Source organism: Cervus canadensis, chromosome 11 (genome assembly GCF_019320065.1).
Source record: "Cervus canadensis isolate Bull #8, Minnesota chromosome 11, ASM1932006v1, whole genome shotgun sequence".
Lineage (NCBI taxonomy): Eukaryota > Metazoa > Chordata > Mammalia > Artiodactyla > Cervidae > Cervus > Cervus canadensis.
This window is the reverse complement of record NC_057396.1, coordinates 60519005-60543651: the sequence shown is the minus strand read 5'-3', so window position 1 is coordinate 60543651 and position 24647 is coordinate 60519005. Positions and strand designations below refer to the sequence as shown.

Sequence of the window (24647 nt, the reverse complement as noted above, 5' to 3'; positions counted from 1 at the left end):
CGGCCCGGAGGCTGACCTAATAAAGATGACAATAGCCATCACTGTGTGCCAGAAGCCGTGACATCACCTCCCTTAGCTCTCCTCCGAGCACAGGGGATGGGGTCATTACTAGTCCCATCAATGCCCAGAAGGTTAAGTGATTCACTCATGTTCATTCAGAATGGAAAGAGGGGGAGATGGATTCCATTTGAAACTCACAACTCCAAACATGATTGAGATGAGTGGTTCCCAGGTCAGTGTAATGAGTGGTTCCCAGGTCAGTGTAATTCTGAAAGTGAAAGTCGCTCAGTCTTGTCTGACTCTTTGCAACCCCATAGACTCTCCGTGGAATTCTCCAGGCCAGAATACTGGAGTGGGTAGCCTTTCCCTTCTCCAGGGGATCTTCCCAACCCAGGGATCAAACCGAAGTCTCCCTCATTGCAGGCGGATTCTTTACCAGCTGAGCCACAAGGGAAGCCCAAGCATACTGGAGTGGGTAGCCTATCCCTTCTCCAGTGGATCTTTCCGACCCAGGAATCGAACCAGGGTCTCCTGCATTGCAGGCGGATTCTTTACCAACTGAGACATCAGGGAAGCTAATGCTGAAGGTCATGTTATAACTTCTGTGGAGGCCACCATCACTTTCTTAAGACAATGACCTGGGGCTGCTGCTGTGAAGATTTTCCTCCCACCAGTTATCACCCTAAATTTCCTTCTCTTTCTAAAACCTTTTCGTTTTCAAGTTAGTTTCAGGCTTCTCTAATGTCTCTCTTTGATGCTTTCAGCTTCAGAGCCAGTGCTGTGCAAGAATATCACCTTTCCTCTAAAATAAAACATTGTACAAGGATTTTCATTCATGGTTTTCATTCATCCTAAAAATAGATCGCAGTTCTGAAAAATTAGCATACTCATTTTAATTGTCTTGATGAAAGGGCCTCCAACATCCCCTCTGTTTTATTTCTTTCTTAAAACCCTATGGTGTCTATCTTGCAGTCTAAGTGATCAGACCAAAGTTTCAAAAGACAGATTCAGAGATGCTGCTGTTTCTCTGGGTCCCTTTCTTCTGATAAACTCTGGACATTGAAACATTTCTCCTCTGTTGTCATCATGATGGGGAAATGGGTTTATTTAATGGCCTTTTATGGAAAAGCAGTGTAGGACTTTTTTCTTTCTTTTCTATATTAGGAGTCCCCCTCCCACCCTGTGCAGCATCAGAGATGCAATAACCAATCTCAGGCAATCCGAAGGAAAACCAAGACAGGGAATGAATTCCTTAGAAGAACAAATAAGAGAGGGCAAAGTCTTTATCCCTTCTTTGGTCCAACTAAGCTCCTAAAAAGACTGGAGAAGAACATTGAGAATTATAGGATTTAGGATTGGAACCTTTGAGGCCATCTGGTGATTTCTTCCGTGGTATTAAATGTACCATCTTCTCATTTCTAGCAAATGGTCTGACTGGGTCCTCTCTGCTAGAAGATCCTCCATGATGGAGAGAGGCTGTTGCATGGGGGCATCCTGTTCCAATAGTGATGTCATTATTATTACTAGAGGTTGCATAGAAGAGAGATTAAAAGCAAGATTCTGCAGAAAGACTGCCTGTACTCAAACACCAGTTTTGCCCCCGCTTCATCCATCGGTCCTGTAGGTTCATTCTCTGACTGTCTCCATTCTGCACTGTTCCCTGGCAGGTTGAATTATAAGAATTGAACTACAACTACTGCATATGAGTTATGCTAATGTGCTCCCCTGCCCTCTGCTTTCAGCTCTCATCAATAGGGAGTCCCCGCAGGGGACAGGAGAACAGGAGGGAAGTGGGGGTTAAGTTATTTATTCCCAGACCCCTTTCCAGCAGGTTGCCATGGCAACAAAGTCTCAGTTTGCATCAGGTGGAACTGGTGTGCCCTTTGGGTTCAGACTTAGGGTGAGTAATGATGCCCCACTGTTACAGTCTATGGGCTCTGCCTTATGCCTTAGAGTTTCCCCACATCCTTCCCTTACCCTTCTAAATTGTCTCTTTATTAAACTTTGCACAACTTCCTTAGTTTGAATACGCCAACTTTTTCTAGCTGAGATCTTGACTGACACAACCACTCACTATCTGTGTAATGTTGGTCAAATTCCATAACCACTCTTGAACTCAGTTTTCTCCTCTGTAAAATGGGGGTAATAATAATAATATATGCTGTAGAAAGACATCTTAAGAATCAAATGAGGTGATATATAAAGATACTTGGAACACACAGTAAGGACTCAGTAAATGCTAGAGTAAAACTATTAATGCAACTACCATGAAGTCTCAACCTGAACACAACATTAATTCAACTATGGTAAGTTGCTTCTCATAGCTTGACTTAGGTTTTAAGTCAACAATCAATAAAGCAAAAAAGAAAAAGAAAAATTCCTCAGAGTCAAAATTAGCCTTGAACATCCCTTAAGATGATGCAGTCAATTTTTTGGTATTCAGTCCTGCAGAGTTTTTATTCATGCCAAGTTTGATAACCTGTGGGTGAGACTTAAGAAAGGTCAATCTACATGCAAATGTCAGAGCATCCCACCCTTTCTGCTTCTGTCATAACCATGCAATCCCTAGAGGAGACTGAGAGATGCTAGAAAATTCTAAAGTGTTCCTGCTGGCTTATAGGGTTGACCTCGTTCTGTTCTCACATCAGAGCTTTATCGACTTAATGTTGGCTGGGAGATTTGTAGTTTGCTGTGAAGATAGAAAGGAGTTAATGGGGTCACACTTTAGATGGTTTTAGGGGAGGCTAGATTTCAAAGTGGGCTCAGTGGGAAATCAAATGGGGTGCATGCTGCTGCTCCCATATGTCTGAGATGACCCTTTGCTGATCATTCAGGGTGTGCCAGCCTCAGAGCTAAGCGTCTCCTCCATGTCAGTTATCCGGTTTAACCTCATGGCAACTATGAGGTGGAACTGTTATGTTCTCTGGTTTTCAGATGAGAGAGCTGAACACCTAAAGTGCCCAGTCTAAGACTATGCAGTCTTATTGACACCAGGGGCAGTATTTAATGCGTGCCTCACTTAGCTCTGAGTTTAGATCCAGGACTGAGGCAGAGAGAGCCTGGCTTACCCTCCAGTGTTCCATGTATGTGCAAACTGAGAATTAAACTCCATGTTTGATAGCTTTTCGTGATAGTTGTCCACAACAGCACACACGCGTTTGCCTGAACAGATTTTTACATGCCTTGTGTTTGATGAGAAGAGAGTCAGCCTGGTATCTTTTTTCCTCCCCCCACACCCCCAAAAGACTAAACACATCAACTTGCTTCAAGTGCTCCTCAGCGCCATGTTTCTGGACCCTTTTCCATCCTGTTGAACCATCTCTAGTCCAGTGGTTCCTGATGCTGGCTGGAGTAGGATAAATCACCCGAGGAAGTTAAAAACAAAAACAAAAACACCAAACTGAGTCAGGACCCTGCTCCAAATCTCTGGCAGGTGGCCTGAGCATTATTGTTTGTCAAAAGCTCTCTCAGTACATTTTAATCAGCAGCCAATATGGGAAAGCACTGCTCCAATTTGTTGCTAAAAAATTGAAGAATTAGTGGGGATGTTGGCAGGGCCCTCTGGAGCGAGGAAAAAGAATCGGTTCCTTCTAGCTAATGATTATTATCCAGAATTATCTGCGGCATGTTCCACACGATTTAATAGGCCTCATCTCCAAGGGCAGCTGAATGCAAATGTCTCTCATTGTAGCATGAGATGTGAAGGTTCCCGAACAAAGCCATTTGCAGGGAAGGTGCAAAGTGGAGCCACTTCTCCCGTGGAATCTGGCCATGCTTGTTGACTCACCAGAATTCTCTCTGATCCTGAACACTGAAAATATAATTAAGACTGCTTTTGATGGGATGGTTTAAAACAGAAAATCAACACCATCCCCCTTTCTCTGTCCTTTTACTACCTCTGTGCTTCTGCACCACCAGGAGTATTACCCTTGGCAGTGAGGGCTGAGGAACGGTGTGGCTCGGTCCTCCTCACCTGTGGGCAGGTGCTGAGGGGTTCCTCAGACAGAGGGGTTCCTCCGTGCTCCTTGTGGAGGGGGTGCGGTAGTGGGGCTGGGGTCGCGAACATCTAGAGATGCCCGCGGCTTTGCTCTCCAGCTGCCACCTCAGCAGAAAGGGCAGTAAAATCTCTAAGTTATAAAGAGAAAATGAGACTGTACATATCCTGCACCTGATAACTTCACACACACAGTCACAGGTCCACTCTTGACGGGACTCGAAAGGCAGAACCAAATACCACACGGAGACTCAGGAAGGTAGTTTTTCATCTACAAATGATGATAAATCACAACTAAATTTTTAAAAAAGAAAATCAGAGGTGCTATGAAGGGTCCTATGATAGATAAGATATAGGTCTGGTTAATCTAAGGGGGCTCACAGGAAAGAGAGTGAGAGGGAAGGGACGAGATGGGGGAAGGTTTGGAGGAAGCAAGACGTTCAGATTCAGATTTGGAGAAGGGGGGGTGAAAGGAGGAGGTGAACAGAAAAGTTTAAAAAACTTCCATTTAGTTCTTTCCTCTTTTTCTTGTTATTTCTCTCATCTGCCTATTCACTCTTGGATATCTTGCTCAGAAAAATATCCTCCAAGGACGCTTAGATTAAACTGAACACTTTTTGAAGGTTTACTGGGTGCCAGACTCTAGATTAAGAACTCTGCGTGTCTTTTACATTTCATTAGATCCCTTAGCTCTGTGCGGTTGGGAATGGTACTCCCGTTTTGCAGAAGGAATGAGGAAGAGCTGAGGAATTTCCTCCCAGATTATTCCACTGGAAGGTGAAGAACTCAAGCTCCCAGATATCAGCGTCAGGCGTTTAACCACGAAGCCGCCCTGCTGGGGCGCCAGCTCCCCCGGCACGGTGTCCGGGAGGAACTCCCAAGTTTCCACGTGGCCAGCTGCATTGGGTCTTCGGAAAGGTGTCAGCACAACCACACCGGCTGGAGAGCGCCTCTCCCGGGGAATCAGGCCAGGCACGCGGCGACGGAGGGCACTGCCCGCGTCCCAGACCCCGCCGGGAGAAACCTGGCAAGTTCCAAGGGGCAGGTTTGCACCGCGGACATCTCTCGGGCGCGTTGCCACTCCGCAAATCACTCTCTCAAGAGAGCCTGTTTAATTCTCACCGCGGTCCTGCAAAGGGGGTTATTTTGGCTCCATTTCTTAGAAGAGGAAAGTGAGGCGTGCCCTCCCCAGTGGCCGCTACGTCGGCAGGTGGTGGAGCAGTAGGTGTCTGCCTCGTCCCAGAGATAATAAAATCTGCACGGATTTTGCCATTATTATGCAAAGCCGGCGGGGAGGCTCGGACCCTCCCTTGACCTAGCCCATCTGTCTCCGCGCGCCGCCCCCGGGGCACAGAAGCCGAGTGGGTGGAAATCCGTCCCCGCCGCCTGCCTCACCATCTCTCCGCTTCTTCACCGCCGGCGTCCCCAAGGCCGACCTCCCGCGGCTTAAAAAAAATAAAAAACCCTGCCGCCTTCCCCGTACCCTCCCGCCGCCCCAGGGAGCTGCATTAATATTAATCCCGATGCATAATTGAGGGCCGGAGATTTATTTGGGCCGAGGCGGGGGAGGGTGCGCAGCTGGGCTGTATTGCGGCCGCGGCCACTCTTGTGTTTCGGCCGCTTGGGTTTCGCGAGGCCTGGTACCCAAGACGTGGGAGGATGGGGTGGGTGTGCCGCCGGTGAGGATGAGCTTGGGAATAAAGTGAGCCCGAGCGGGTGTGCCAAGGAGTGAGGCGGGGTGCCGGGGGCTGCTCCAGGGAGGCAAGGACGGAGGGGCATCCCAGGTCTCCGCGACGTGGCCTGCGCTGTGCCCAGCGAGGGGTGACCCGGGGCCACGCGGGCTTGAGGGGAAACAATAGCGACTCCTTAGATCCTGGGCTCCTGCCACAGGCAGCCCGGGCTTTCCCGGGAGACCAGCCGGGCTTCTTTTCTTATTTGGCTAATTTATGGCTAGAGGCTGGGGGCGGAGGGATGGCAGAGGAGGGACCGCGTCTGGAGATAGGGGGCGAGGGGGCGGCAGTTAAAGGAGTCTCCCGAGGCGGCGGCCCTGGTGATGTCAGCTCTCGACGAAAATAGAGAGGGATCGCCTGCAAATCCCCAGCTCCGGCGGGGCTAAACCTTGCAATCCCTCCCCGGCCGGCGCGGAGCCAAGGCGCAGGGGCCTCCACCGCCTCTCCTGGCGCGCACACAAACACCGCACACGCGCGCACGCACGCACCCACTCCCTTGCACACCCACGGCACACACTCGCCGCCCTCCCCCCTGCCACCTTCCTCCGAGCCCGCGCTCCGCCACGCGACGAGCCCCGCAGCAAGCACAGGTGGCCGCGGCTGCGCGCCGTCCAGCGCCCCCTCCTGCAGCCCGGGGGTGGCGCTCTCCCGGGGAAGCCACCCTCCAAGCACCCCCACTCCCCCGCCCTCCATCCAGAGCACCCAGCCGAGCGACACCGAGGCCGGCGGAGGGAGCGCGGGACGCGCGCGGTGGAGAGCGAGGACGCGGCTTAGCGCCGGCTGGAGCCTCCTGCGCCCGTTGAGGCGCTAAAGGGCTTACCCAGGAGGGGGGTGGAAGGGCGGGGAGAGGCTCCCCCCTTAAATACCGCGTGCTGCTGCACTCGTGCGCTCAACCCGGCACCCGCTCACTCCTCGCCCGCCGCTGCCGGATTGTGCCGAAGAGGAGGGGGTGTTACCCCAGGCCATGGCATCCACCGAAGGGTGAGGGGGGCTTTGCTCGCTACCGGCCGGCAAGGGGAAGGGGGGGGCGCGCGCGGAGTGGTGGTTCCCTATCCCGGATGAGAACAGAGAGACGCCGGCGCCGGGCCTCGGAGACCGTGACGGAGCGATGGCTGGGCTGGGGGTGGGATGGTGGAGAGGATATTGATTTTCTTTCCCGAAGCTTGCTGCTTAACCCTTTGAAGATGCGAGAGACAGAGGATTGTTTCATTTTAATTAAAAAAGGTTTCGGTGGAGGCGTGCAAAAGAGTGACGAAGAATCCTCTTGAGGTTACTTTTGAGATTTGCAAACAATAAGGGATTGGGCACAGTAAGAGCGGCAGATGTTGCCGAGGGAAGCAGCGCCTAGAGCCCGGCACCGGCTGGAAGGTGGGGACCGGCCGGGAATGAATGAACTGGGACCCGGGCCGGGGCGGGGCGAAGCCCAGCGCGCGCAGCCTTGAATGTCAGATTTGCAGAGTCGCAGAGCAGATACCCGGCCTGCTCTGAGCTCTCGTTGTCCCTGGATGGCGGAATCTCCCTAGCCAGTTTGAAGGAAGCGTGGAAAAGATTTGGGTGCTTCCCGAGAAGAGGCGGGAAAATAAGTGGCTTCGGGCAAGGACAGTAGGGACAGGAGACCCCAAATTCCAGCGGGCGGAGCGTTGACTTCCCCTGAATCTGCCCTCTGTCTTGGAGTTGTCTCCTACCTCCTGAGGCAGCAGTTGGATGGAGAATGGTCCCGGTGATAATAAGGGCAGGGTCTTTAGCAGGAAGGAGATTTAGCTGCAAGAAACCCTTGAGTACTCCTATGTCAAAGAAAGTGAAAGTTGCCCAGCCGTTTCTGACTCTTTGTGACCCCATGGACTATAAAGTCCATGGAATTATCCAGGCCAGAATACTGGAGTGGGTAGCCTTTCCCTTCTCCAGGGGATCTTCCCAACCCAGGGATCGAATCCAGGTCTCCCAAATTGCAGGCGGATTCTTTATCAGCTGAGCCACAAGAGAAGCCCAAGGAAGGATCCAAAACTAGGTCCCTGGATCAGTATTTCCCAGGGAAGTCTCTTGGCTCGGTAGAGTCTGAGTAGGAATGATAGGACTGGTTGGGGAGCTCGGCCCTTTGATTCATTCACAAAAGTGCACTAGCCTCTTGCAAGGCATCCCTGGATCCTTATTAAGTGGCAAGCAAGTACCAGGGGCTCCTCTGAGCACAGGTGAAGCATCCCTGGTGCTGGAGCTTTCCAGGGCTTCTAACAATTTTTACCAACTCTGCAGGCTTGTTTTGGGAAATGGATCTCTAAGTAGGCATATAGAGCAGCCCCAAAGTTTGATCTCTAAACTTCAATCTCCAAGGAAGGAAAGATATTTCTTAAACTGTCTGCTGTGTGTTCAGGAGAAGGAACCCATCTTTTTTCTGCCCGGGAGTCCTTCTGGCCCCTGGAGTCCTTCCAAAGTGGGTGGGTGGGGGCAGCTGGTATCTTGTGGTAGCATGAGATTTCTCCTCTCTTTTTGTCCTAACAGTTCAGCTGTGTGGACCTTTTTGACTGTTTCTTCTCCAAACCGATGCTCCGGAAAGAGGTTTGTGTACAAGGAGGGCAGTACATTGTTCTAACACAGATCTCCAGAATTCAATATTAATATGCCTCATCCTCAGTGTCTTTTTGCCTGTTTAATTAATCATTCATATCAGAAAAGATACAAAGGCACTATTGACTGCTTTCAGGTCCCTTCTAGATTTGCCCCTGTTTGTAAGGGCTAGGTTGGACAACATCTGTGAAAGAGATTGATGATGGCAGTGTTTCAAGTCCTGTATCCTTATTTCGATGGCCAGATAGCAAAGGGAGAGGTTAAGACAACAAGAATCCCCCAATTAAGTGGTGTCTATCTCACCTTTGTCCTAAATGAGAGCTGCCAAATGATTTGACTCTATATGTGATTTAAGTATAGAGCAGAAGGGATTCACATTCTGTTAGTAAGGTATTATGCACCATGCCATTATTAAGAAAAGATTGGTCAAAGGCATTTGTATTTAGGGAGGAACTGAGAAAATTTGAAACACTGGGAAACGAATAGAGAAAGAACTCTGACTCATTGTCATTTCAGAGCGGTACTGATGAGCAGGTGACACTCTCAGAAGCCCTGGTCTTTCCTTTTTTCTTCTCTTCCGTTCTTCCGTCTTTTCACCAGGTGCATTGATTCAGCACTTGTAGGGTAGACCTCACGTGGTGGGCACTCTGGGTGTGTGGGGGCTCCAAAGGCATAAGACTTTGATTAGTAGGTTGTTCATATGGTTTAGTGAGATTCTCTTGCCTCTTCTGATACCTTTAGTCAATGTACCTTGTAAAGGGAAGTTCATGGAGAATCCTCAGACTGGTTGTCTTTGTTAGCCCGTGTCAAGCTGTTTCCTTGAAGCATACATTGCTGAGAAGGAAACAAAAAATAGCAACAGTCTTATGCTTTCAATATATGTATTTTCAGTTCGATTGATCCCGAATGTTTGGGGAATGGAACTGTATGGCAAACTGACCATTCTGGTCACCATTTACTTGGTGATGTAGTTACAGTCAACAACATAGGCAGATTACCAGTTTTGAAAGAATTATTAGAAGCCATAGTGACATCTTATGTTTGTTTAGCACTTCACTTTCAAAGCTCATTTGTGTCATCATCACATTTGATTCTTCCAGTAACTGTGAAGTAGGCGGTCCAATGAGGATGAACTTTAAGGATAAAATGATATAGAATGTATCGTCATCTTTCCCGGAAGATTCCAGGACTTGACCCAACTTTGGAGTTACCATCTGGAAATATCAGTTATCATGGAAGAGTGTGCTAGGCATGTCTGGCACAGGATATTACCAGCTTTCTTTTGAAACTTTGGCATACACTGTGCAAATTGCCTTTTGGAATATTCTTATTATCAGCCTGTGCACTTGATCATTGCCTTTGCAAAGCATATTCAAATGCGATCTGGTTATGTGAGGTTTCTGATTGTTTGGAATTGGGATTATTAGCATCCAGCTTCTAGAAGACTCTATGTGGACTCTTTGGTAGTTCCTAGACCCTGAGGGGCATTTTCCTGCAAGGCAGCGTCTAATTTGATAGTTGAGGATTCTGTCTTTCTGAGTCCTCAGACATGGCTAAGAATTATGGTTTTGGTCCCTGATCCAAATTAGAAAGAGATTATTAGTATTAGACTAGCTAGTGTCCAATATAGACTGAATTATGTTGGAGGACTCAGATGCATCGTGGCAGGCATTTCAGAAATATGTTCTAGGGGTGGGAGACGGCTAGGTCACCAAGAATGTCAGGGACCCAAGGCGATCTGTCTTCTGATCAGCTCCCAGGAGCCAAGGGGTCAGGGCAAAAGCCAAGTGCAAGGGCTTGGGTTTCAATTTGACTTTGAAAGCCAGCAAAACAGAAAGCTGCTGACAGCAGAAAAACCCGGCTAGAGGGACCACTGGATTTATTATTTCAAGCAAACAAAAGCAAAAGGTAACAATTGCCTCCTCCTGCCTCCCCTTGGGAGTGAAGTTGAGGTCAGCGGGAGGAAGAGCCCACAGAATAGACTTATTGAAAAGGGAACGGAAGGCTTGGGTTTAGGGTCCAGAGGGGGTTGCATGTTGCCTGCCTCATGCAGTTTTAATTTCTCATTTCAAGAATATAAAAATCAGCCTCCCTGGGTAAAATAAAGATGCGTGAAACTCAAATGAGAAAGCCATTTCACGTTTACTAAGATCGCCTCTTGTGAGTGATTGAAAGCTTAATTCTCATGAAACCATTTCTAAAACCAAATGAAGCCTGTGACATGGAAAAAGCCAAGATGTTAAAAACCAGAAACAATTCTGCCCGTCAGTATCGATGGCCACTTTTCTTCTCTAATGCAACATAATTAGGGGCTGTCTCCCCTGGCTTTGGATTTAAGGGAATTGTCAGATAAGGAAAAGTCTTTAAGAGATGGCAGTGCTTTGGCTGCAGAAACAGGCAATATTTAACAGCAAGGTGTGAGATTTCTGGGTCAGTGTGCCATAAATCATACAGATCCAGGATTGCAAAACTAACAGTTTGAAGCTCAACAAAGGTTGATTTCAGTGAAAATCTTTCCTCCCTACCCTCCTCCACCACTGTATCACACAATGCCCAGATGTCTGGTTTTTCCCTCTTTTAAAGGCAAACTAAATTGTTTTTCATGCTGATTTTTACCCCCTTGGGACTTGCTTCCTCTTGGAACCAACTGCATCTCCTCATTTCAATCACTTACTATGCTTATTTTAATCAAACCAGACACTGGTCATTTCAAATCTAGTAATAGTAGGCAAAAGAGTCATTCTCAAGATGAAATTTTAGTTTTGTTTGCATTTTCAGAACTTGTCCTGGAAGTTTGAAAAAGCAAACAAATGCCACGCACCGCCTTGCCTGCTCTCTTCTCTCCCATACCCTTAACAGCTTGTTGGGGGCCAGCAGAATGTTTCATAGCAAGGGTTTTAGGATCCAGATTACGGCAAATCTCTTTATTTACCAGATCGTGAGTTTGCTCTCTCTTCCCTCTGTCTGCCCCTCACCCCTCACCGCACCAAGCGGCCAAGTCCTTGGAGTGAATTAATTAAAGGAGTGTTTAAAAATATCTCATTGCTCCATCTCCACGTGCTCCATCATTGATTGGAGGCAGATGGGTTGCAAATTTGTCAGTAGAATAGAAAAGGACCAGCATCTCGTTATAAATCTGTCTGGTTGGCATCAGATGATGGCAGAAAAGACAATAGGCCAGCAATATGAAAGGGGAATAAAGGCAGGGGTAGATCCTTAAACTTTGAAAAAGGATACCTCATTTTCTTAGTGCGTGTTTTTTTTATTTAAATGGCTGTTTTCCAATGATATTGATATTTATTTACTTATCTTTCATTTGTGGATCTATTTGATTTCTCACGGCTGTCTGCTGAAGGGCCGTCTGGTGTTCTTGGCAGTCTCAGCAGCTGCCTCGGATTATGGACTCATTGAGCAAGGACTGTCCTTTAAAAATGGAGTGAACTGTATTTGGGCAGCTGGATTTGTCCATCTGGGTCCCAGTAGAATAGGTGGTGGTCTGTGTTAAAGACCTTGGATGAAGTCTCTGGGGGCAAGGAGAGGGACAACCCCCGCCCCCCCACTTATACACCCTGTATATTAGAGGCTTCCTTTCCTCTGTTACATTTCGTCAGGAGTGCCATCTGTCACTCCGTCTTTGTAATCTGGCATGGAACTTCCCATCACGTGCCCCTGCCACCCGGCATCCCAGCCCCTGTGCTTGAAGGATCCTGGAGATGGTGGTCAAGGTGGAAGTGGGGTGGAGGCCTGTCTGCTCCCAAGCTCTGCTCTTCCACAGCAGCAGATTTGGGGTATCGGATGCCCATGGACCGTAGGTGGCCCACAGACATCTATGTTTTGGGTCACACAGGATTCTGAAAACCTTTGAATAGTTTGCTTAGACTTAACAATGTTTCACCTAAAAAAAAAAAGATGTTGATTCCGGTTTTTCCCAAATGTTGGGAAATCTGATCATAAAGGACCAGCCCTTTTGTCTTGGTATCATTTATTGAAATGCTTAATAGCCCTACAATTGTTTAAGCACTTTGCATGTATTAATTGCTTTAATCCCCACAACAATGTGATTCAAAAGGACTATTCTTATCCCCATTTTACAGGTGTGAAAACTGAGGCATAGAGAGATTAAGCAACTTGCTGTTGGTTTTACAGCTAGTGAGTGGCCAAAGCCAGGTTTTAAACCCCGACAGCCTGGCTCTGGAACCCACGACTCTAACCACTAGGATACACTGCTTGGTCCCACAGGGGTGGAGGGTGGGAAGAGTCAGCTGGGGATGAAGAGTGGCTGTCCCCTGAGACAGGGCATGTGCTCTCCAGGTTGGACACAGTCTTTTCTGAGATCCCTTGCTTGTGTTACTTGCTTGACCCCTTATCTCTCTTGCTTTTTTTCCCCCCATTTATTTTTATTAGTTGAAGGCTAATTACTTTACAATATTGTAGTGGTTTTTGCCATACATTGACATGAATCAGCCATGGCTTTACATGTGTTCCCCATCCTGAACCCCCCTCCCTTGACCCCTTATCTCTCTAAGGCAGCCACTGATAGAACGAGAGCTTGGATTCCGTCTTCTCAGGGTATGACGCTGTCTAGCAGTTGTGGCTACTTTTTCTTGTTAACCCCTCAAAACACTCTCTTCTTCTCATTTCCTTTAACTTTGTTCTTAATGAAGAGTTCCTTTGTCATTATTGGTTGTCCGGACACCAATAGCATGGTCTTATCAGATGCAGCGCTTTGAGACAACCCCACGCACGGCCACATGGGTTCAATCCTTTGGAATATCGAGTCTTGAGAATACACTTCTTAGTGGCAAATGTAATGGAGCATTTAGCAGGCCCTGGAATTTATTCTTTCTTATGTGATTTTCAAGAGTGGCTGGTTAGGGCTGTGACTTCACTTACCCATTTCCTAAAACAGCTACTTTTCTTATCTCTTTAGGAGTGTGGCTGATGTCCTCGGTTTGTTGGTTTCTTTCTTTCTTTTTTTTTTCTTTTTGCAACATATGCAGACAGTGATGACTGGGGATGCCTTTTAAATTGAGAAAGAATCATCCAGAGAGTGTGTGTGTTCAGTCAATAGGTCGTGTCCCACTCTTTGCGGCCCTATGGGGTGTAGCCTGCCGCGCTCTCTGGCCATGGCATTCTCCAGGCAAAAATACTAGAGTGGGTTGCCATGCCCTCCTCCAGGGGATCTTCCCGATCCAGGGATTGAACCCTTGTCTCGCTGCATTGGCAGGAGGATTCTTTTACCACCGCTGAGCCACCTGGGGAGACCCTCAGAGAAAGTATTTCTGTGCATTTTTAACAGTGGCACAGTTTGCTGACTGTCCAGTAGGTGGCAGTAAATGTCAGTACTTGGTCCAGACTGACTGACTCCCTTTGGACCTTAGGGAATCTCAATTCCCACTGTATCCCATTCTCTTTTGATCAAAAAATGTCTCCACCAAATATATATTTTGGTATTTGTGAGATGATTCTCACATGTGTGTATGTGCTCAGTCGTGTCCAACTGTTTTGCGACCCCTTGGAATGTAGCCCACCAGGCTTTTCTGCCCATGGAATTTTCCAGGCAAGAGTACCGGAGTAGGTTGCCATTTCCTCCTCCAAGGGATATTCCCAACACAGGAATCGAACCCTTGTCTCTTGTGTCTTCTGCACTGGCTTACCACTAGCACCACTTGGGAAGCCCTGTTTACAGATATCACCATGAACAAATACAAATAGAACCATTCGTTTGAATTTGGAATTCCAGGTCTATGTGACTATACATATATGATTTCATTAAGTCCTTGAAAAACTTTTATGCGATATTATGCTCATTTTACAGATGGGGAAACAGAGATATTTTGCTTTTACTCTGTAATTGGGTACCTATTTTTTTGTCATCTACTTCTACTGTGTTCCATAGTATCCACATTTTCCAGTTAATTCACATTTCTTTAAAATTTCACAAGCTTTGAAACCGTACAGGGCACAACCACATGGCTATGATCCTTTTTTCGTTTGTTTGGATTTGCTCCAATCATTTTGACCAAAGGAAGCAAGATAGCCAAGTGTCCTTGCAAGAAGAGAGAATCAAGAATTTAAGAGGCAGTGCACAAGAAGGACAGCAATGGTGACAAAGAGAAATGAACTTATCTTTGAATGGAGGTGTGACATTCAAAAGAAAATACTGCCATTGAAACAAAGTGGGAATAAGGTGAGGCAACTGAGAATGATCGTTAGACCTGAGCTTGTAGACGCTAATCTAGAGATTTCCAAATAGCAGACGTGGTTGCAGTGCACGAAGGGAAATAAGGTAAAAGAAAACAGATAAAAGAAGGAAAGCATTCTTCTCAATTAGGCATCAGGCAAAATTGTATTTTTGTTTGTAGACAAATTGTAGTTTTGTTTTTACCTCTAGTGCTTAGTCGCTAGGTCATGTTTGACTGTTTGCGACCCCATGGATTGTAGCCCGCTCGGTTCCTCTGCCCCTGGAATTTTCCAGGCAAGAATACTGGAATGGATTGCCATTTCTTCTGCCAGGGGATCTTCCTGACCCAGGGATCAAACCCTTGCTTCCCACATCTCCTGCACTGTCAGGCGAATTCTTTATCACCGAGTCATCTGGGAAGCTCTTGTTTTTAATCTCAGTCTTCATGTAAAAAGACGGTTATGATCTGATAACCAGCTTTGTTAGAGAAGTGGACCAAAGGCCATGTGAACAAAGCAAAATTGGGTTAATATGTCTAGAAGTGAAATGGATGAATATCAACTTAGACATGCTAAAGGAACTGATGATTTCTGGGTGATGGTTCAGCTGTTACTTTTTATACTAAAATGCAACATAGGGTCTAGAAAGTGTCAGAAGTAAATATCAGACTAATTTCTAAGAAGAGAATAGAGTGTAATGGAATTACAGACTGAATCTGTTCCCCTAGTGTTTTCCTGGGATTCAAAGTCATCCATCAGCAGATATTAGTAAAACCATCATAGCATAGAAGCACTGAAGGGACCATTGGTTTTTCCATCATGATTAATTGCTAACATTTTAATGAAGAGCTAATCATTTGTAGGCATTTCTGTCTTAGTCTGAGAAGATTCAAATTTGGAGTCTTTTCAAGACATTAATACATTGGGGTTGAGGACCTGTTGTGGTTCTCTCCTGGGAAATACTTTGGGATGGAGACTTGTGTGCAGGAAATTTATTGAGGGAACCTCTCAGAATAAATCCTTGTGGAGGAGAGAATGGAGCAAGGATGAGCAGAGAGAGAAATGGAAACAGTCCAACAAAGTGCCTGTCCCATTCTTCAGGAAGTTCTGGTGCAGAGAGGCCCCGAATGGAGAGAAAAGAGACCTCTACCACTATATCAACCCGGCCCCTGGACTGGGTTGTGCTCGGGCAGTGGGCCTGGCCCTGGGTGAAGACACGGCAAGGCCTTAGACAGAGATAGAGTTGGTAAGCATTGTCACTTATCAACACTGCTGGCAGCTGGGGGGACAAACGCCTCAGTCCTAAACGTGGGGGCATTCAGGGGAACTCACCACAGCATCCACTGTTAGCTCCAAATTCAAATGTTTGAGAGAGGTTCCGTTGCTTTCCATCTGAATATCCAGGCTCCACAAAACTGTCATCTGTAATAAAATACTGTCCCTTAAAAGGAAGGTGCCGTTGGGCAACAGGGAGGCAGGTGGATTCTGGTGGGCAAGGCTGGGGAGAATTAGCAGGTGTCACTGCCTCGGTTCTAGCTGTGACCCACACAGCCCCCAAAGACAGATGACCTAACCCTTCTCATCACTCAGACCTTCCAAAGGTATCTGGTCCAACAGCAGGCTGGGTATCTCAAATGGATGCCCAGGAAATGGAAACCAGCTTTAGTGCATGGAAGGGGCCAGAGAGATCAACAGATAAATATCCCAGGAACCAGAGTCTAGCTGTTACTGATATTTCCAGCACTCACAGCAGCTGGTTCTAGACTCCTGCTAGTATTGTTTCTCATGGAGTCCTTGCCTTGGGAAAGGGGAGGCAGTGAACTGGGTCATCCCTTTCTGGAATATCCACTGCCTTGTTCTGTTGATTCAAGAAGTCATGCATTCTGTCAACCTCCGGCCCAAAGTGCTTGTATGTTGACTTTTCTCTGCTCTATTCCCTTGGTAAATATTCAGATGTGTTCAGAGACGAAAGAGCACTTTTGTATGTAATCCAAGGCTTTGCAAATTATACCTCTGTGGGTATTTCCACTTGTTTTCTCACAGCAGGTGAGACCTGGTCTGCTTTGAGACCAGGACATTGGTTATCAATGTGTTTGTGTTTTTATTAGCATGACAACTCAGTTCAAATGGCTCAATTATAGAGTAACAGAAGGTAAAGCAACCAACATTGAAGCCTTCCTTTCCTTATCTGTTTTTAAGAGGTACACATCTCTTATTTACAATGGCAGATAGATATTGTGTATGTTTCCAGCAAATGGGTAAGGCAACACTGATTGTTTTCAATCTACATTTAGAAACTACATTTGGCAGATGGAATATATCAGCTGAATAAAGGGGTATGAAGAATTTACTATCCACTGTCAAATAGATTATCTTAAACAATTAAAAGAAAAACTTTTTGTCCTCTGGGTCAGTGGCTCTTTTCCCATAATGAAAAATGTGGCCTTATTAAAAAACAAACCAAAAAACCCCCAAACTCTAATATTACAGAGTAGCATAAAGAAATAAAAGATTGTCTCTCAGCTCAATCCTGTTCTCTAAAAATACTCACTTTTTGGGTCTTTTGAGACAGACATGTAACATGAGACAATTCTTAATATGCAAATTGCATTATCCTATCCAGCTTACTTCAACTTGCCTTCACTTCATACCTCTAAGTATATATGCATGTGATATATATATATATCTTCTATATATAATCTATACATCTGGTAATAGCTTGCTGTCCACTGTATGGTTTTATAATAATTGATTTAAGCAGTCCTTGATTGATAGATATTTAGGTCATCTCCAAGTCTTTATTATTATAATTATAAGAATTTTCAGTGAAATATGAGTTGGAAGAAGAGAATGAGGCAGGACCATTGAGATTGGTTAGAAGATGACATCTGGGTGGAAAATACTGACCTATGTTAGGTTATAGAGACGCATATGCATTACCAGATCCCAGGGATATTTAGCAGGACTCAGTGACCAAGCACATGTAGTCGTCTGAGGGAAGAATCCCAGGGAGCTCTCCTGTGTCTCGGGGGACAGAAGTGCTTCAGGGTACTTAGGATGTTGAGAAATAAGGAGGGGAATCAGGAGAGAATTAAGGGTCTTGGAGTGGCTGACACTGCTTCATGCTACAGTGACATCAAATACTGTAAGTCCTGAAAAGGGATAATTTTCAAGGCTGTTGCTGAGCAGAGCTAGAGTCAGCAAAATAATGGCTACTGTTGCCATGTTGGTGTGAGTTGGGAATGGCTGGAGAGAAAACAAAATGTGATTTTTTTTCAAGAGTGGTCATCAAGGGGAGGATGCCAGAGCAGGGTTACATTTTGGTTTACTTGCTTTAGTTTCAGTATAGGTGTGAGGTAAGCATGCTCAAAAGGTTGTCTAAGTGATGCTGAGATCTTGAGTACCCTTTGTGGAAGAAGCTGATGAAAGAAAGGAGTAGAACCAGAGGGTAATTCATCACTTGCTCTGGAGGTTCCTGCAGGAGAGGACAAGCTCTGAGTACTTGGTCAGAGCTTCCTGCAGTCTTCCTGCTGCATCCCACGATGCAGGCAGGGAGAGCTCAGTGCAGAGGGTGAGGAAAAGCTCACATGCCTAGACTGCTAGACCCATGCAGTCAACCCTGGTGACCCTTTGAGTGACAGAGGGGGCAGCTGGCTGGAGTTGGATATATTTTAGTCGTGGTTGTTATTTACATTTTTGTTTCACTGTCTGTAGCCTTTCTAAGTCTCCCTAGCTGGATCTCTTCTATTTTGCTTCATAATCCTTCATTTGTGCTCTTGTGTAGCTCCTAAAACTTCCTCGGACTCCTTCTCCATCCCCATTCTCTTGGCTCTGCATTCTCTTTGGAGCCCTTCTTGGGCACTTGCATACCACATGTATACTGATAACTCCCAAGTGTGTGTTTCTATCTCAGACCTTTCCTCCAAGCTCCAGTTTTCTATATCCTTCACCCTAATGGACATCTCCATTTGGGCAATGCAATCTCAAAATGACCACGGTACAGTGGAACTGTTGGTTATTTTCCCTGCAGACTCACCCCCTACTCCTTCCCAAGTTTCTCTAGAGAGTCAAAGCTAGAAGGTGAGCATTGGCCCTGTTTTTTTCTCTTCCATCAGTCCCCACCTACAAGCTTTCTCAGTTCTATCTCCAAAACGTACCTAAGTCTGGCCTTTTCTCTCTGTGGACATGCTTCATGCTAGCCCAGGCAAGTCATCTCTCCAGTGGAAGCTTCCCAACCTTCTAACTTTCATTTCCTCAAACACCCTCCAGTCTTGCCCACCTTAGGGCCCGTTCCCTTTGTCTGGACCACTTCCTACCCTCCACCTACCACTATTCTCCAGTTGGCCGTCACCCTCTTATGCAGAAACATCCTTTAGTTCTTAGCTGGAGCAGTGTTTCCCAGAGAGCTCTTCTCTCATCCCGCCACTGAAAACAGGTCTCCCTCTCTTAGTCCTACATCATTCCTCCTTTTCTTTCTTCCTCAGGGCATCAGTGACAATTTTATTTATCTTCTTATGTCTGTCTGCCTCCATCACCAGAATGTAAGCACTCTGATGGCTGGTTCATCATGGCATCTCTCAGGATCCTAACGCTGTGCACTCTATACACGTTTATTAATTGAATACTCACCCACCTCAGCCTGGGGATGTAGGGAAGCCTTCTCTAGAGAGATGATGTTTGGGCTGGGCCTTTTCCAGGAACTTTGTCCCCAACACATTTACTACAGTGCTTCGTTATCACAGGAGTGTGCTAACTGTTTTCTTGTCTGTCTGAGCCATCACAATCCTGAGATCTCTCTGAGGATGAGGACTACATTCATTTCTTTGTGCCCCAACTTATCATTATCACAGTGCATGTTGGTGTAATTGAATTGTCTGATTTGGGAAGGAGACATGCAAGGGCATAGAGAGGAAGGTTTTAAGGGAGGAACAGCACCAAAGTTGGAAAAAGAAAAAAAACCCTGCTCTTTTGCTTGTTAGGACAAGTCCTCCTTTTTAGGTCCTGGCGATCAGTTGAACTTCTCTGCCTAGCAGTCAGTAACCAACCTTTTCACTGCAAAAGTTGACAAGGTTCAAGTAGGTTACAAGAATAACTGGGCAGCAGCTCATCTTGTGAAGCCAGAAATGTATTTGTCATAGTCAGTTATGTTCCCATGCTGTTGTCTGGGAAAGATTGCAAACTCCTGTAGCTGCTGTTATTTTAAAATGGAATAAAATGGAATCAGATAAGAGTTTTTGAGTCCATTCCCCCGCTCTTCCCCCCGTCTTTCCCAAGACTTCTGGCTGTCTCTGAGTGATGTCTTTCTATTCCTTTTCTTCTTTCTTTCTGAAGGAAAACAAGGAGAAGTTAGCATTCATTTAATATTCAAAGAAGGATTTAAGTAAAAAATGATGTGTAAATTACATCAGTGAATAAATCAAGGGCTCAACAGTACAATTGCTTGTGAAACTGGTCTAGAAAAAGGTCCCAGTAGTTGACAGTTTCATTGTTAATATTGATGCTTTTAAAGAGATTCTGAATGTATTTAATCATTCCCAGTAGAGTTCTCTTCTTTGACTTCATATTGTGGTTGGAAAAGAAAAAGCCCTGGGTCTAAAAATAAATACATCTTGTGTTGGTATATGTTTTCTGGTAATGTTGCAGGAAGGGGGACCCCTTCCAGGGCCCGACACTGGGCTCTTGTCTAACACTTGGAAATGAATAATCCGGGGAGACACATGTGCTGACAGAACAAGAGACTTTATTGGGAAAGGGCACCCGGGTGGAGAGCAGGAGGGTAAGGGAACCCAGGAGAACAGCTCTGTCAGTGGCTGGCGGTCTGGGTTTTATGGTGATGGGATTAGTTTCCGGGTTGTCTTTAGCCAATCATTCTGACTCAGAGTCCTTCCTGGTGGTGCACCCTAGTTCAGCCAAGATGGGTGTCAGAAAGGAGGATTCTGGGAGGTGGTCAGACATGTGGTGTCTCCTTTTGACCTTTCCCGAACTACTCTTCTGGTTGGTGGAGGCTTATTAGTTCCGTGTTCCTTACCAGGACCTCCTGTCCTGAAACAACTCGTGCAAATGGTTACTATGGTGCCTGGCCAGGGTTTCAATCAGCATGCTTCCCCTAACACTAATGTAAAGAAAAATGCGCGATATTCCTATATTTCTTGAAGTGAAGTTCTTTGCTGGAGTTTTCTAGGGCCGGGACAGACATGTTGAGGACCGTTTTTTGTGTCCTGGTAGGATAAGAAAGTAAAAACTCTGCTCGCTCGGCATGCTGTTTTCTCCATCCTCAGGGAGAATTCTGTGATGGGAGGAAGGGCCCATTTATGGAACCCCTTCCTGAGCCTTATGAGAAAGTCTTCAGCTGGAACCGCCCTCATCATCCTTAATGGCGAATGCTAGATTCTTCCTAGATTCAGAGCCGGGGCAGTCAGACTGCTGTTTTGGAGTTGAAAGTAGAATCAAAGTAGAGACGCTGTGTTTTCTAGTCTCCTCTGACATACAAGTCGTTGTTAGCCGGAGCACCCAGGGATCATGTTTTTACTTTCTTTGCTCTCGCTGTCCGTCTTTAGACTCTCCGTGGGTTTCCAGGAGAGTAAGCTGCAGATCTCCATACACAATCCCTACGTGTAAGCAATGGTTCAGCAAGCAAAAAAATCTACCCGGTTTTCCCAGAAGGGGGCGCTGTGGGGCCTCCTGCCGGCCAGCTGCAGGGCAAGCAGGGGTGGTTCTCCTGCTGCCCTGAATCAAGAGCCAGAAGGCACTTCTTCCCTTCCCAGGCCAGCACCAGCTGTTGCCACGCTTTTTGAGAAGGGAAGCCCTACCGCTTTGACTGTTTATATTCCAAGTGACCTGGAGTTGTTAAAATACCTGGGGACCAGAGCTCTGGAGCACAAGGCTATACCTGGGACAACAGGACTGAGGTTGAGAACAAGTGGACCGCAGTCACCATTGACAGCCTGGTCCTGGGTCGTCGTCGTGGTCCTCCTGGCTTCTTCCTGAGACTTGAGCAAGATTCGCTGGCTCCAGAGCCTGGGTAGGTCCAATCTGGTTTGGTCTGGGTTCTTGGCAGACTTTTTAAAAGTGAAGGGGCAATCATGGGGAAGAAGAGAAGGTTTTTAATGAGAGAGGGAAAAGACAAGGGATTGAGAAGTACATTTCGAAAGAACTGGAAAGGCCCCAGAATAAACATGGCGAGAGAGGAAGCGTGAAAGCAGATATTCCTCTCTTCCAAATGACTAACCAGCCATCCCAGAAGTCCAGCTCGTGTTCCAACCCAATTGGAAGCAGGAAATCGAATTCAAACCGGTGTGAAAGTGCTGTGTTTTGGGTGCTGGGCTCACTCCCTTAGGAGGAGACCATAGAGGAAGGAGGAGGGCCTTAGCCACGTGTCCATATGCTGGTCGAAAGAGGATGTTGCTCTCCACCTTTGAGCTAAGCTGCCCAGGCCAGTCAGCAAGATGGAGGTCTTCCCAAGTTTTCAAGCAGCAGGAAAATCAGGCTTCTATGCAGCTGTGAGTTTAGCATCTGGTCAAGGAGGCATTTAAAATTAACTTTTGAGTTTCTCATGTCATAGAGTCATAGGGTATTTACAGAATATAAACAGGAATACAGTCAAAAAGATCACTGGGGGGTGAGCTTTACTGCAAAAATTTCTGAGTCCTCCTTCAAGAGGATCTTAGATTATGAGTTTATTGGTTATACACATAAAAAACATAGGGAAGCAGAGCTGACTTCCTGGGCGTGGGATGGGCAGTTACACGGAGCTCAGAAGGGACCTGTCCTTGGTTTAATGCTCTGTAGTCACGTTCTTGAAATTCTTAATAACAGAGTCCTGGGGTTTTAATTTTTGCACTAAGCCCCGCAAATCACATGGCCAGTCCCACAGGGAAGCCAGCAGAAACAGGCCTGTATGGAATACTGCGGTTCATGGTGACAGTGACCGTGAAGAGGATGATAACCTTAAGAATATCTGATCTCTTGCAGTGCCCTAGACTGTATCATAATGAGATACTTGGCATAAAACAGCTTCTGGGACCCGTGTTGTAGTGGTTGGAAGGATTTTCTGTTGCACGGCTTCCTAACAGTAAAACTCCAGGGAAGTTAACTAGCCTCTCTGAGACTCAGTTTATTTGTCTGTTAAATAGGGACAATATCACCCTCCTGATAGGGTTTGGAAAGGATTAAGGCAGAATGTGAGCCTGGGACACGGAGACCACCCCTGTAATGATGACTGTTTTTCTATCTCTTGGAATAGCCTTTACTGCGCTGCTCTAAGCCTGCTGAACCTAGGTGGGGTTAACTGTCAATCTACCTACTTTGCAAGTTAGGTTGCCAATACTCATACGCAGGGTGTGTGTTTGCTAATTCTTTCTTGAGGACCATAGGTGATAAGATTAGAAAGTTGGTCCTAGACTTCTTTGATCTTGTGGTATTTGCACTAGTGATGGTTTGTTTGAAGGTTTTTCTCTTTTTGTGCTTTTAACCCTTGAACTATTTTTACTCATAACACACCTGACTCAAAATGTATGGTGCCTTTTCCACCACACTCTCTGATCCCAGCTGGGTGACCTACCATTCAATTCAGTTCTCACACCATCTTCCTGGGAGTTAGCATCCGATTCCATAAGTTAAGAGCTCAGTCCCACGAGGCTGCCCCACTGCAGATGCCAGTCGAAAGCCCAGATTGTATTTTGATTGACAGGCTGGACATTCAGGGGGTTCCCATAAGCCCCTCCTCGGGTTTGCTAATGTGCTAGAATGACCCACAGAACTCAGGGAAACACTTCACTTGTGTTTCCAGAAAGTGAAAGTGAAAGTCAGTTGTGTCCAGCTCTTTGCGACCCCGTGGACTATACAGTCCGTGGAATTCTCCAGGTCAGAATACTGGAGTATTTCCCTTCTCCAGGGGATCTTCCCGACCCAGGACTTGAACTGAGGTCTCCTGCGTTGCAGGCAGATTTTTTACCAGCTGTGCTACCAGGGAAGCCCCCTGTGTTTCCAAGTTTATTATAAAGGATACAACTTAAGAACAGCCAATGGAAGAGATGATAGGCAAGGTATGGAAAAGAGGGTCTGGTCCCCTCTCTAGGCACACGTTGATGTGTTTACAACCTGGTAGCTCTAGAAGCTTCCATTAGAGACTTCTATGGGAGTTTCATGGTGTTGGCATGATTGATGACATCACCGGCCATTGGTTATTAACTCAATCTCCAGCTCCTGTCTCCTCCCCCAGGGTCCTGGTGGGAGGAGGGGCTGAAGTTTCCAACCATCTAATGCTTTGGTCTGGTGACAGCCGCCAGTCTGAAGCTGTCTTTTTGCTGCAGATGGAAAGAACTAAGCATCCTTTCCTTGCTGCCTAGGAATCGATGATCGAACAAGCTGCTTCCAACTGCAGGGCATCATCTACATGCAGGCGTTGAGGGCCAGCTCTGCTTCTCCCGTTCTTAACCTTCTTGTCTCGAGACCCAACCCTGTCCCCAACCCGGGCCACCTCCCTGCCTCCAGCTGTGGTCACCTGGATTTTGTGCCCCAAGTCTAAGAAGGTGACATCTACCTAACCGCCAAACAGGGAGAATCATCCCATTTGTCTTTATTATCCGCGCAGGTCAAAGTTAAGGTGTGGGGACCAAGTCATTCAGAGTTCTTGCTTTCCTTTCTTATGTGACCCAGGAGATGTCTGTGGGGAGCTGAGTCTGTTGGACAGCTCTCGACTTCCTTAAGGATGAAGGGGCTCCACGTGGGGAGGACGGCAGGTCAGGGAGCAGGTGGAGTAGAATGGCCATGCTCAAGGTCTGCGTGGATGGGATGGCTCTTTCCAGACTGGTAAGAAGAGATGAGCTGAAAATTTCTATTTTGCAAGTAACTTGCAGGCTGATCGCCCAATAAACTCACAAGTGGAGTCTCTCAGCTGGTGGCCCAGCCACGGGCAGGCTCCGCAGGGCCAGTGTCCTTCCTTCCTATCCAGGAGGCTCTGAATGGCCTTTCTTCTCATCTCACGTGTTTCACAGCCCCATGGAGCTGAGTAGGAGGCTAAGCTGCTGCTGCTTAGGGTAAGACTCTGACTTTATTTAGATCTCTTAAGATTAGGTACTCACATCATCTTCCTGAGGGAGAGGAAGGGGCATCGCATTTTATTACCCTACAAACAGTGGACCCCAAATATCTATTTTAGCAGGCTTTACTTAACTCAG

General features: G+C 46.6%; 1 protein-coding gene and 1 long non-coding RNA gene across 3 annotated transcripts in view; one reads left to right on the top strand and one right to left on the bottom strand.

Moving 5' to 3' along the window:
- Window positions 1–5869: 5869 nt before the first annotated feature.
- SLC1A2 (solute carrier family 1 member 2) overlaps window positions 5870–24647 on the top strand; it is a 153099-nt gene continuing 134321 nt past the window's right edge. Inside the window, exon 1 of one of the 2 annotated variants that reach the window (XM_043482217.1) lies at window positions 5870–6705. In XM_043482217.1, coding sequence (XP_043338152.1) covers window positions 6689–6705 — 17 coding nt within the window. In that variant the 5' untranslated portion in view covers window positions 5870–6688. Of the gene's footprint in view, window positions 6706–21270; window positions 21491–24647 lie in introns of those variants that run through there. The other variant, XM_043482219.1, reaches the window with a different exon arrangement.
- Window positions 8978–16347, bottom strand: LOC122450074. The gene is made up of 3 exons (XR_006272059.1): window positions 16218–16347; window positions 15802–15891; window positions 8978–9120 (listed from the first exon to the last, which is right to left on the bottom strand). It is a non-coding gene; the product is annotated as an uncharacterized LOC122450074 (long non-coding RNA).